At 47.6% G+C, this 12,876-nt stretch overlaps 3 protein-coding genes across 9 annotated transcripts in view; 1 reads left to right on the top strand and 2 right to left on the bottom strand.

The window, feature by feature from the left end:
- The window catches only part of DENND2B (DENN domain containing 2B), a 154,753-nt gene extending 152,671 nt beyond the window's left edge, over nucleotides 1–2,082 (bottom strand). Inside the window, exon 1 of one of the 4 annotated variants that reach the window (XM_090140471.1) lies at nucleotides 1,625–2,082. The gene's annotated coding sequence lies outside the window, so the exon portion shown is untranslated. Of the gene's footprint in view, nucleotides 1–1,345; nucleotides 1,366–1,624 lie in introns of those variants that run through there. The other 3 variants (XM_031613963.2, XM_031613965.2, XM_090140472.1) reach the window with 3 other exon arrangements.
- A 480-nt stretch (nucleotides 2,083–2,562) lies between these two features.
- On the top strand, nucleotides 2,563–4,682 carry AKIP1 (A-kinase interacting protein 1). Its single transcript, XM_031613966.2, has 5 exons — nucleotides 2,563–2,680; nucleotides 2,763–2,840; nucleotides 3,047–3,160; nucleotides 3,313–3,363; nucleotides 4,407–4,682. Exons 1-5 carry the CDS (start codon nucleotides 2,585–2,587, stop codon nucleotides 4,548–4,550), a joined length of 483 nt encoding a protein of 160 aa, XP_031469826.2. The 5' UTR covers nucleotides 2,563–2,584; the 3' UTR covers nucleotides 4,551–4,682.
- Nucleotides 4,683–4,690: 8 nt separating this feature from the next.
- On the bottom strand, nucleotides 4,691–12,613 carry C5H11orf16 (chromosome 5 C11orf16 homolog). 4 transcript variants are annotated; one of them, XM_090140477.1, is made up of 7 exons: nucleotides 12,248–12,613; nucleotides 10,844–11,039; nucleotides 10,047–10,191; nucleotides 9,060–9,288; nucleotides 7,689–8,348; nucleotides 7,048–7,235; nucleotides 4,691–6,418 (listed from the first exon to the last, which is right to left on the bottom strand). In XM_090140477.1, the coding sequence occupies exons 2-7, from the start codon at nucleotides 11,011–11,013 to the stop codon at nucleotides 6,257–6,259; spliced, it is 1,554 nt and encodes a 517-aa protein (XP_089996603.1). In that variant the 5' UTR covers nucleotides 11,014–11,039; nucleotides 12,248–12,613; the 3' UTR covers nucleotides 4,691–6,256. The 4 variants fall into 4 exon arrangements, with proteins under 4 accessions (XP_089996603.1, XP_031469827.2, XP_089996605.1 ...); XM_031613967.2 differs by having other exon boundaries at nucleotides 4,691–6,421; nucleotides 12,248–12,608; XM_090140479.1 differs by having other exon boundaries at nucleotides 6,276–6,418; nucleotides 7,043–7,235; nucleotides 12,248–12,611.
- Nucleotides 12,614–12,876: the final 263 nt, after the last annotated feature.

Below are 12,876 nucleotides of genomic sequence, written 5' to 3'. Positions count from 1 at the left end.
CAGTTGACTACAGGGAAATCATGAGGGTCAGTTTTGAGCTCCTTGGAGCAAGTCTTGGCAGCTACAGCACAAAAATGCAGGCTAAGAAAGGTCAGGAGGTGCTTCTTCACAGCACTAGGAAATGCAGTGACCACGCTGAGCAAGCTGGCTTTGGAAGTTTAATACCCTAAACCAAGCCAGGCAGGATTCCCCCATTTCTGCATGCAAGAAACAAATGTGGAAGGTTGACAGCATCTGGTCCCCAGTAAAGCCCAGCACCACCCACCCCACCACACACACCCAAGGAGCTCTGCTCACACCCCTCCGTTCTCCAAGAGGAACCAGTCCCATCTCAAGAGAATAGCAGCTCCTACCAGTCTGCCACTCTTAAGAGTACGCAGGCTGCAAGCAGTTTCAAAAGAAGCATGATTATTCTCTTGGGTGATTTGCTAAAAGTAGTTGTAATTGCTTCAGTGTGTTGCTTTTCCTTTAAATAACTGATGTTAAAGCATGAATGGCCAAAGGTACGAATCTTATCCTCATCCTTCAGACTGGCAACAGACTGGCATTATGCCACCTGTACAAACTGATCACGAACACGGATGTTGTGTTTTGACATTTCTGAAACATACATGATTTTCTCAAATCTGGTCTTAAACATAAGATACTTCTACTCCATTATCCTTCCACCGTATGGATTTTTTTCATCTACTGAGCATAAATCATGAATAAACAAAACATTATTGATTCTTGAAGGCAAGTCAGTCTCACTTCAATTCACCCTGCTCTGACTCTGCATTACCAACAGTGAGACTACAGCTAACACTTTTGGTTTTTGTTTGCCACAAGTTTTGATCATTCTAGGTGGCCCTTACTGGAACACTCTTTATCTGGCTGACGTTAAAGACTGTTTACACGCAATGAACTGAAAGTCTATTACCCAAAGTCAGCGCAACACTAAAACGAGGGGGATAACAAACACTGCTATGGACCTATTCCATGCTATTACACTATGCATCCGGCTTCATTTGGCTCACTGTTATGACTGAAAATACATTTGAGCGATAAAAATGAAGTAAACATAAGAGGCTCTCTCATATGCAGCCACTACTCTTTGATTGCAGTGACCCCTCGCTCTTTGGTAAAGCAAATGTTTGGTAGCAAGCCAAGAACACTACATCTCATTTTCCCACCAAGTGAACTGCTGAAGCAGCTCCCTTAGCTCTTCAGCTGCATCTGCTTTGGGATCCTAAAGTCTTCCGATGGAGTCCAGGTGGCTCTCCGACTCTTTTCAACGTTCAAACACTACAGCCAGCCGGACAGCCGGCACTAGGGGAAAAGTATCGGGCTCCCCTTCTCTACTCACACCCGAGAGAAACCCGGAGAGCTGCTTCGCCGGCCCACTCCGTCAGCTCGATCCCACCGCGGTGAGAGGACCCGGCCCCGGGCACGGCGGTGCCGAGCTGAGGCTGCTCCCGGAGCCCCCGCCAGCCCGCCGCGTATCCCGGCCCGCCCCGCAACGGGAGGCGGGCGGCCGCCGGCACGCCGAGCCCGGCGCCGGGCGGCGGCTTCTCCCCCTGCCCCGCTCCCCCGCCCGCAGCTCCCGGGACCCGTCCGAGCCGGCGGCGCGGCTCCCGGCTCTTACCGAGGCGCGCAAGGGAAAAGCTCCCGACGCCCGCAATCCCCGTTCCGCAGCACGGGCTGTTGTAGCTTTTTTAGAGGAGCCGAGAAGAGGGAAAGAAGGGGAGGGGGCAGGGAGGAAGGGAAGGAGGAGGGAAGGGATTGAGATCGAGGGAGAGAGAAGTATGCGAAGGCAGGAAGTGGGGACGGCCACGGCCAGTGCGGGAGATTAATGGGAAGCAGCCGGCCGGCCGCCAACAAAGAGCCCCGGCGCGGGGCTGCGGCGGCGAGCCGGGTCCGAAGCGGGCGGGAGGCAGCGGAGCGGAGCGGAGCGGCGCTGCGGGGAGACGCGGCGGGCAGGGGGGAGGGGGGGGACAGCCGGGAGCCCGCGGGACGGCCTCGCCTGAGGAGCAGCGCCGGTTTTGTCTTTAAGAACGCTGACAGCGCTCGGGAAGGACGGGGGAAGGAAAGCTCCCGCCGGGCCCGCGCAGCCCCACGTGCTTCCAACGCGCGCCCCGCACGGCGGGCTGCACGCACACAACGTGATGTGTGTACACACGTGTTCCCAGCTGCAAAGAAGCATCTCAGCACCGCTTCAGCGTGAAGCACGTGCTTACTCTCCATCCTTTGGCTGCTCCCGCAGCCCGAGCCGTCACACACAGCAGAGATAACTCGGCTGACGCATCACCGCCAACACAACGAGGAAAGCTGGCGCGAGCGCCCCGCGTTTCTCAACCCGCCATTCTGTTTCAAGAAGCCGAGCACGAAAAAAGCTCATCCGGCTCCTTGTGCGAAAGCGCGGTTCCGAGCACGATCTGCCCGTGCCGCCGGGCTGCGGACGCGTTTATCAGCCGGGAGCTGCGTTTGAACCTCCCGCTCCGGCCTCTCCGCGGAGCGGGGCGGGGCGCCCCCTAGCGGCGGTAGGGCGGGACGATGGGCTGCGGCGCATGCGCACACTGTGACGGCGCGCGGCTGCGGCGGCAGGATGGACGGGGCGCGCGCGGGGCGCACGGCGGGGTTGGCGCGCGCCGTGCTGGAGCGGGCGCGGCGGCGGGAGCGGGAGCGCGCGGCCTCAGCCCCGGTCAGTGCTGCGGGAGGGGCGGGGTCACCGCGTTCTGCAGCGCGGCCGCACCGCGCTTCGTTAAGCGTGCGCTTAATGGCAGGAGGAAGACTCGGAGCGGCTCAGCGCTGCGTTCGCCTCCGTCGTGAGTTTCATGGCCCAAGCCACGCGGGAATGCGAGGTAAAAGCCCCGCGGCTCAGCCGGCGGCGCCGCCGTAAGCCCGAAGGCGAGCGAGACGGCGTCGGTGTTCGGGAGCCGTTGCGCCCTCCGACCGGAGGCGGTGCGGGGCGCTCCGTCTGCCGGCAGGTGGCAGCACCGCGCGGCCGGGCGGCACCCGGAACCCGATTGTGATGCCTCTGTGTATCGCTTTCCGTTCCCACGTGCAGAAGTACTACAGCCTCGTGCCGGCCTGCAGGCGCGGAGAGCACGAAGCGAAACACGTCTGCAGGTACCACGGCCGGCAAGCGGGAGAGGAAGAGCTGGAGTCCGCCGAAGACAAGGTAAGGAGGGTCTGGTGTCCTTTGGGAGGCTGTTCCTTCCGTCTCCGTGGGACAGCTGCGGTGTCTGTGGCACCGGACTCAGAGCATCCCCCTCTCACGGACTGAAATTACCTTTGTGTGGTTATGATCAGAAAACTGTCTTTTCTTTCCAGAAAAGTGCGGCTTCTGCAGCATCCAGTCGAGCTAGAACTTGGCAGCCACGTGTAAGTTTACAGAATAATTTGTTTTCAAGTGTGTGACGTTTCTTTATCAGTTTACAATCAGGCGTGGAGATCTTGTGACAGCACACACAGTGTGTTCACCATCCCAGAGTAGAACAGGCAGAGACTGACTCAATTAATTATAGAATCATAGAATCACCAAGGTTGGAAAAGACCTCCAAGATCATCCAGTACAACCATCCACCCACTACCAGTATTTCCCCACTGAACCACGTCGCTTAGTACAACATCTGAACATCTCTTGAACACCTCCAGGGATGGTGACTCCACCACCTCCCTGGGCAGCACATTCCAGTGCCTGACCACTCCTTCTGAGAAGACATTTGTAAACCAGACCGTGGCCAGAACTAGTCAAGAGTCTCCCAGATTTTGGGCTGATACAGACTGTCAAAACATTGTGAATGATTTGTAGACAGCTGTGATTTGCACCAGCAGCAATAATCCAGCAGTCTTCTGCTCTCGTCTCATTTGTGCTCCTGCCACATTCACCGTGCTGAACAAAGCACGCAGCAGCTGCTTGGCCAGTTATGCTTGGCCCTGATACAGCCCCCTCTGAAGTCTGCTGTTCCTCCAGGAAAAGAAAACTTAATCGTTTTTTAAAGCCAAACACCTCACCAAGTCAATTTCAGGAACTTCTAAGGCACAAAAGATGAGAACCATGGAAACTGTGCCATAGTATGAATTGATGAGATTAACTTGGTGTATGGATGACTTCCTTTGTTATGTTCAAAACAGTTTAAGGTGACAGCCTTTCAGTTTTGTAAGTAGAGATTACAGCCTGTTAATTATTTCCATGAATTAAATCATTAAATACTTTGAGCATGACACTTGTGAATAAAAACACTTTACAGTTCTGTCTCTGTATCGCCCATATATTCTGAAAAAAGATACACAACATTTAGATAGCAGTTTAAATGACTTTTTTTTTTTTTTAAATTCAAATTCCAAGTTTATATTTTTGTGGGAAATTTAACATGATTAAATAGTAAAGAAATCTGTTTATTCCCCCTCTCTGGCCCGTAAAGACCAAGAAAGCTTCCAAAGACATCTACATCGAAGTCTCTCCTGGCATTTATTCTATCACAGCAACTTCAGAGGACATGGTGAAACAAACCCACGTGGTGGACGTCAGTGCTGGACAAAGCATTGATTTGACTTTTGTTCTATGACGTTCATCTTTTGCTGGCAATCATGGGAATAAAATACTAGGATTTTTTAAAGCATATAATGAATTATGTGTAACTATTTCTTAGTAGCATTTTAATACAATCCTTTTCTTTGGGAGTCCATTTTTATGGCCTGTATATTTATTTGCTAGCTTAATGCAACTCACTTTGTACACTGATTTTATAAATATTTGTACATTGTGTCTCTTAATTCAAATCATGCAACTATGTAATTCCAGGTTCTTAAGCTTGAAACAATTAAAGATACAATCAGTGGAATAAATACATAGTTTGGTCTTTGTGATGCCTGTTTCTTTTATATTACCCTCAGGCAGAAAGTCCACGTCATGTTCTTACCCACAGAAAACAAGATCCCAGTGGTGTGAATGCAGACACATACACCATCTCTGGCACTAATTCTAGAGCAGCTGACCATCCATCTCAAGTATATTTCCCTTATCTACATTTTTATAATTCTGATAAAGAAACAGAATGCCATTTGGGGTGCATTTTTAATGGTCAGCAGATGGAGGAAGATCATCTTTCCCACTCTACTCTGCCCTGGTGAGGTCACAGCTGGAGTGCTGTGTACCATTCCAGGCTCCCTCAGTTCAAGAAAAACAGGGATCTCCTAGAGAGTCCAGCAGAGGGCCACAAAGATGGTGAGGGGCCTGGAGTGTCTGCTGTATGACGAAAGGCTGAGAGACCTGGGGCTGTTCAGCCTGAAGGAAAGAAGACTGAAAGAGGATCTTACCAGTGCTTATAAGCATCTGCAGCACGGGAGTCAAGAGGATGGGGCCTGGCTCCCTACAGTGGTGCCCAGCAACAGAACAAGGGGCAGTGGGCACAAACTGGCACACAGAAATTCCATCTGAACATGAGGAAAAACTGCTTTACTGTGAGGGTGACAGAGCACTGGAACAGGCTGCCCAGAGGTTGTGGAATCTCCTTCTATGGAAATACTCTAAACTATTGACAAGCTTCAAATCCTGGCTCTGCAGGCTCTAAACTAGGCTAAGAATCGCCTAGCTGCCTTTTTCAGTAGCAGGCAGTTAGTATTAGTGACATGCTCTATATAGTCTGTAATCCTTTTGTAGCTGATGGAATTAAGGTTTCAGTTAATGTTGAGAAGAATATAAAATTCAGTGGCTTGAACACTGCACACTGAGAACTGTGTTAAGCTATCTATTCCTTATTCTCTGGTGGTTCTTTTGCTTTAATCCTGAAAAAAAATAATAATAATAAAATTTTGGGGCTGTCAGGTTGTATCATTTCTCTGTTTCTTCTGGTTTCCCACAGAGAAATTGATGAGCTGAATTCCTCTGGTTAGCACTGAAGAACAGTAGACAAACTGGAGGTTTATTAGATCCTTGCTTTGCATCTGCTCAGGCTTTCAGCACTAATACTAATTTACCTGATCTCTTCAGAAATGTAAAGAGTTCACGTCCAAATAATTCAATTTAACAGCAGACTAACCATAGAGTAAAGAATGAGGATGCTGAAATGTTACCAGGTTGGAAATTACGTCTCAGTCATTAAAATGGTACAGTTATCCATAAACCTCTTCTATGAAGTGCCTAAATCAGAACTTTATTTGCTTAATAAACATAACATTGCTAATAGTACAAGCAGTTTACCTGAAATTTCAGCTCTTGAACTTCACCAGCTGTAGAGTTACTGAATTCTGATGGATCACATCTCTCCCTGCTTTAGCATGAGCTCTGCAGTTCTTTCCCTCTCTGTTCTCTGCTGATACGGTCTGTACTGCCAAGTTTGTCCTCTCCTATGCAAGTTGCTTTATGTTTATTGTCCGACTCTGTTTTCTTTCTTGTACGTCTGTATCTTTGTTTTCCTGATGCTACAGAACCTTCCTGCTGGAAGACAGAATAAAAATCCATTGGCAGTCCATGAATGCTCTGTGTTACCACATGTATCCACTGCTATGATTCATGCTGCTGGTTTTGAGCTAGAATGAAACTCCTCTGGTTTCTTTCTAGTTTTACCAAAAGGCAAAGCACGTCAGCAGTGCACAAATATGACACTTGGCTAACACAGAGCACGCCTGTCTGGAGTTGCAAATTGGCATAAAAATCTCATATAAGCTGTCTTTTCTTGGGTTTTATTTACACTGAAGGTCAGAGATGGCCATTTCCAGAGGCACTCATTCAGGTCCCTATTTCTGCAGGACTTAATTGGGTCGATGTCAGTGAACAAGTGGCTAGTTTCTGAATGTATAGTCTTTGCTGATTGCTCACACTGTTTACTGGCATAACCTTTTCCATTCCAACAAGGAGCCTCAGGCCCTCCTCACTTTTATGTTAGTTAATAACTTCTTTTTAAATTAATGGAGAAGTCTCCTCCGTATCATAAAATTCATGGAAGGCCATAGCAGGCAATTACTATAGAAATGCCAATTTCCAAACTATTTACATGAATACTTGTTCCATTCAAACAGACCAGACCATGTCAGTAAATACAGTATTTATACAAATTACCTTACCCCTGATGACAGCTTGAAATCCTGGTATTTCACTATTCCATTCATTGTGAATTGCCCTCTGGGAGGCTGCTCAGTAGTTTCCAGCACTGCACTCAGATCAGGTGGTGCAACACTGGACATGTCCACAACAGAGATGGCTTTGGATTCCAACTTGCCCTTTGTACAAATGCTGCTGTGTCTGCCAGTTCCTTGGGGGGAAAAAAATGTATTTTAGCCTTAAGCATAGGGAAACCAGAATTGAAACAGACACGTTCACCTAAGAGAGAAAAATGTACTTTAAGCATTTTAAGGAATTCTTTTGGGTGATGGATTCTGCATAGACTAACTACAAAGGTTAATAAAGACACTGGCATCATTAAATGCATAGAAAATGATGAGGAAGAAACTCAGCAAGGGACACCTGCCTCCACATGAGATTCTAGTAGTTTCCCACTGGATGAGTTGCCAGAAGAAGAGTTAGCATGCAAGATGAGGGGGCAGAAATGTTGCGGAGGAGGAAATAATGCATTGGCAGCTGACAGGCAAATGTATAGTATTTATACAAACTACAGGTTAATTGAGAGCCCACATGAAGGGGGGCACAGAACACGCTGGCTATTTCCCTCTGGCTGCTCCTTCCTTTTTAGGGTGTTTCAAGGTACCTGAATTACTGGCATGAGACTTGTAGTGGTTCCTTTTCCAGTATTTCCACTTGGGTCCTGCAGATTCCTCCAGCCTGGGCTTCTCAGGACGACTGGGGTCTGATTTAACAGTACTGTCCACTACAGCACTCTGAGTGGGGAACACCTCTGGATCACCCTCTGAATCAGAAGGGGAACGTGCTGCCACAGCTTCTAACTCCTCTTGTTTTGGACCTTCCAGTTCTAGAAGGTGTGGAGAGGACTTTCTGCTGGGCTCTGCCTCTTCAGATTCTCTCTGAAAGACCTGAGACTTGGGCGGAAGAGGCCACCAAACATCAAAATGGCCATGGCAGCAGCAGAAGCAGCGGACACAGGCTGATGAACAGCACATACCACCACAACGATAGTGGAGAACTGGCCAGCAGGGTGAGGAGAGCAAGCTGTGCTTAGCGTGGCTATGTGCAGTGCAAACAGGAACCCAGGTGGTTTTAGGACTGCAGGAAAAAATGCACGAGTTAGCGTCAGGACTTTCTCTGTGCTTTAACCTGCTGGAGAAAGGCATGTGGATCATCTCCACAATCCTCCCACACAGAGTAGGAGGGATCCACAGTGCTACACCTCGTGGCAGCTTCACTTTCTTCTCATTCCAGAACTGAACCATAATTTCTTCATCTTCTGAGGCTGTTGGGAGAAAATGCATGCAGCTGTGAGTACCGCTCTGCCTAGGGAGCACGTACAGCTCAGGCTCTGCAGCTTGGGACACGCTTTCTAGTCCTGCCAGCTGCAGCATCAGTGATCATCTCTCACTGTGACACTTGGCAGCATCTTTCTTCCCAGTTTTTCATCAGGTGAACAAGCCAGTGTTGGCTGAGTTTTGTCATTCCTGCCAAAGCTAGCAGTAATGCTCTGGGGACACACTACCCATATTTGAGCAGTCAGCAGAGCCTGTCAGACACAGGAAAATGAATGAGCTGCTGAAATACCATGCTTGGGTGATAAGGTCACCCCCAGGATGCATCCTTCAGTATAAGCATGAGCACTCTAGCACAGACGGATGCTTCCTGAGAGCTGCCACTTTTGGATCTCTCAGGAAAAGGCCATTGTCCTTCACGCAACAGACACAGCCCCACCTGAGCATACAGGAAATTGCAGAGCCGTGGATATGGAAGGTGACGTTTTTGTGGGTCACAGCTTCCTTAGGGTCAGACAGGCAAGGTTACAAGCTGATATCCATCTAAGGTCATATCAGCTACATCAGCTCCTGGAAGCCTTAAGTAATGCTATAGTGAGTTCACTGACAGCTCTCTGGCAATAGCACAACAGAGTTCATTCCAAGAGTCTCACTTGTGTTCCCAAGCAAGGCAAGCAAGACAAGGGCAGCATCCTTCTTACCTCGTAAGGGGTCCCTTGTCTCAATGCCCGTGAGGACTGTTCCAGGGCCATACCTCACCAAATCTGGTTCCCAAGGTGCCAACACTTTGTCTCCTGGCAGCAAGGAATGCTTCATGCCATTGGTATACTCCAGGATGTCATCCTTTGCTGTTTTCTGCACACATACTGAATGCCTTCCATGCAACTGAAGTGGTCTGGTAAACTCTACCAGGAACATTCCCCTTTCATTCTGTTACCAGGAAAAAAACAGTATCTCTGAAAAACACATTGTTGTGCATCAAGTCATGTAATCACCAGGTATAGTCCCACTGGATTTTACAAGGCACACTGCATGCACCAGGCACACCAAAGCTGTTCTTTAGGCACGTCCAAGTCCTTCCTCATTACAAACAACATGAACTCACTGCTGGGGAGCTGCTGGAATTTTTTATTTTCTTGTAAGCTAAGGCCTGTCAAGAGGCTTTCAATCAACACTGAAACAAGACACTTCCCTGTTCTTGAGAAAGAATAGACTCTTTTTCCCCCTTAAGTTTGAAGTGCTAACAAACTGATGAATTAAAGCTTTCACTAACATTTCTGAAGACACTGTGCCATTGGTCTGCAGCTGACTCAAGCTGGCAGTGTGTACATAACACACCACCAAACGCTTTTCCTGCACTGGTGGCTATGTGTCTATACACAACAATGGCCAGCACGCCGTTCACAACAGCTCTGATGCCATCCAGGCCTGACACAATGCCCAGCACCAGCAGAGATGAGGCCCTGCTGTGCACACAGAACTCAGGCAGTACACAAGGACTGCTGCAGACTGCATCCACCACACTCAATCTTTGCCACAGGCAGAGGGGTGTCCTGCAGCCACACTGACTTCACCCACCTCACCTTGAGGTTCAGTGGATGGCCCACCTGCAGGTGAACAGATCTGACTGACAGTGCACACCCCATGACACCTACCCACATGACTACAGCACAGAGACTGTTGCTCACCTCCACCTCCTCTTTTACTGTACCATGGTAATAAAATCCATCATGCTCCCCTCTCACCAGAACAGGGACATTTTTGGCTAAGATCTCTGATCTCCTCTGCCATGTTGGGCCAAGGGAGGGGAGGCAGCACCCAATCCATTGACACCTCGAATAAAAGAAAATTGGTCAGTGGTGAGAGAAATCAGCTTCTGTAGGTCAGGCAAAAGTATATATGTATCTTCTAAGATGTAAGAACAAGGTTACTGCACCTCATTTTGTAGAACTCCCACTTTTTACCCAGTTCTCTTCTGTTTGGGGTTAAGAGGAAGAAAGCTAAGAATATGCTGGAGACCTTGGCCAGGATCACTTGCACTAACACCTTTTCTGACTACATGGCATGTTAACACAACCCTTAAGATCAGGCAAGAGAAAAAGATGCTCCAGCACAAAGCACAGCTTAGAGGTACTCGAGCACTGTAGCTGACAGTGTAAGCTCAAAACAGGGAAATAATTCCCTGTCACATAGAATTAGAACCATTTCACAGAAGATCACTGCTCAAGCAAAATGCTTTTTTTTAATCCAAGTAATATTAAGGACGACTTCTTTTGATAGCAAGTTTACCCCAGGCTTTGCTTTCCATAATCTCCAGGGTAGCAAATCATTTTAATTAATGCAAGAACTGCCATCATGAGGGTGAGGAAAACACAAATGATATTCAAGTTGCTAATGTATTAACCTGACACACCCCAGCCTTTTTTATCCTATTAGATATAATGCAAAAGAACAAATCACAGATCCAACAAAAACTTAATTTTACCACAGGGGAGCAAGGGTGTTGGTGATCCAGGCAGGATGCTGCATGGTGAAGGAGCTCCTGCAGCAGGGGTGGATAGCAGGGATGGCACTGGAGCACAGGAACTTGTCCAGAGCTGGCATCATGCTGCAGCACCTGTGGCATATGGGCAGGAATCCTTCCAAATGAGCCATTCTTGCAAAGGCAGCTTCCTGCAAGACTAAAACACGAGCTGTCAGTAGTTGAAAAGAGACAACATACTGATATTTTTCAAGCCAAGCAAATGTTTTCCAGATTACCCTCAAGATCTCAGTAACTTTTACTAATTGCTCGCATTAAACAAAGACTGAATTCAAAGTATCCAGTCTGGTGTTTTGTCATGTGGACCCATATCACTGACTTCAGTGACTTCACTCATTCAAATTTGTGGTTGGCAACCTTACCCACAGCAAATGAGTTGGAAATGGATGATCTTTGACGTCCCTTTTAATCCAAGCCAGTCTGTGAGCCTATAAATCTCTATCTAGTAAAGGGACATAAACATCCAGGGAAACACTCTTGCTGTGGAAATCCTAAGGAAAGCAAAGTTCTTAACTAGCTCCAGCTTTTGTTCCCCTCTGTAACATGCAGCTCTTCTCTTATACCTACACTCTCCTTTATAGCCTCCTTATACACTGAGCCAGCCCAACCCTCCCCATTCTACAAGCTAAAACAGAAACTGCAGCTGAAGTTCACACAGTTGAGCAGACAGCTTCTGACTGCAGTGCTAGAACAGAATTGCCCATGATATATTAAGAGGAAATATTTTGATCTCCCGCTGCCCTGTCATGTTTTGCAACAGTAGGATTATGGCTTGCCACCAGAAGAATGAGATGCAGAGATTTGATTAGCACTAATTACTCAGAGGTTGTCACGTTAGGATTCATGAGGTGGTGCCCTCTCTGATAATTTTACACATACATATATATATTTTGTTTAGAAATATTCAGCATGCTGAGGGTAAAATTTGCAGTAGATTGTGAGCAATATATAAACCAAGTGCCTAATTTACCTTTATTTCGTCTCATAAAAGATACAATCAGCAATTCTATCATCTGCAAACTGTACACAATTTCAAACACACAAAAAGGCAAGTAAATAACTGCTGAAAAACATGTCTTATAAAGAGCAAATCAACACATCAAACTCAAACTTAATATACAAGTGAAATTACAAAGTGAAACAAGTTGGAATCCATAATGTTTTCTAAAGGAATGCAAATTCCAGTACTGTGTTACAGCCCGCTGTAAAGCTGCTCAGAGCTGTCCTGCCAAGAGCCAAGTATTGCACAGATGTACAAAGCAGGGCTCTGACAAAGGCAGCTATGGAACACTATGAGATTTCCTGAATAGTTCCACACATTTGGACCCAGAAGCTTTTCAAACTTACCAGCTACTGATAACACTAAATCTTGACCGTTTGTACTTAGCCTTGAGACAGAAACCTCGTCCTTCTGCCCCGCTGGACGCAGGAAGCATTTGTTGCCAGCACTTTCTAGTTGCTAAGGAGGTCAGCAGCATGGCTACCACTGGGAATTGAAGCACTGACCTGACCCAGCTGCAGAGATGACTCTTTGCCTGCCATGTACCAGCCCAATTGCTGCTAAATGCAGCTCTGGTGAGCCAGCTATTGCACTGAGAGACTATGGGGGCAAAGAAAGGATTATAAAAGGGCAAAACATCCTCCAGCCCTTCACATATAACATAAGGTAAAAGAAATGTATCATCATTCAAAGCTGCAGTTCAGATTTACAATCATAAAGCACCACCACAAATATATTGGTTGGAAACGAGGAGAGTCAAAGCTGGGAGGAACTGAGATCAAATCCCTTTACAAACTTCTCCTTTCCATAATAAAGGGGAAGAATTTGTGAATTCTCCCCCTTTCCTCCAAAGCATGTACAAAGCAAAATCACAGAATGGCCTGGGTTGAAAAGGACCACAATGATCACGTAAGTTCAACCCCCTGCTATGTGAGGGTCACCAACCACCAGACCAGGCTCCCCGGAGCCACATCCA

The sequence above is a fragment of the Phasianus colchicus genome, chromosome 5, assembly GCF_987193195.1.
Source record: "Phasianus colchicus chromosome 5, bPhaCol1.hap1.1, whole genome shotgun sequence".
In the NCBI taxonomy this organism is placed as follows: Eukaryota; Metazoa; Chordata; class Aves; order Galliformes; family Phasianidae; genus Phasianus; species Phasianus colchicus.
Note: the sequence above shows the minus strand (reverse complement) of the source record. Positions and strands in the feature narration are given on the sequence as shown.

Excerpts from the sequence above, each read along its gene's own strand:
- C5H11orf16 (XM_031613967.2), bottom strand. The coding sequence starts at position 11,013 with ATGGCTCATTTGGAAGGATTCCTGCCCATATGCCACAGGTGCTGCAGC. Across the intron at positions 8,349-9,059 it reads GACAAGGGACCCCTTACGAG|CCTCAGAAGATGAAGAAATT; the intron begins GTAAGAAGGATG and ends TTCTCCCAACAG. Across the intron at positions 7,236-7,688 it reads GTCTCATGCCAGTAATTCAG|GAACTGGCAGACACAGCAGC; the intron begins GTACCTTGAAAC and ends TTTCCCCCCAAG.
- AKIP1 (XM_031613966.2), top strand. The coding sequence starts at position 2,585 with ATGGACGGGGCGCGCGCGGGGCGCACGGCGGGGTTGGCGCGCGCCGTG. Across the intron at positions 2,841-3,046 it reads AAGCCACGCGGGAATGCGAG|AAGTACTACAGCCTCGTGCC; the intron begins GTAAAAGCCCCG and ends TCCCACGTGCAG. Across the intron at positions 3,161-3,312 it reads TGGAGTCCGCCGAAGACAAG|AAAAGTGCGGCTTCTGCAGC; the intron begins GTAAGGAGGGTC and ends TTTTCTTTCCAG.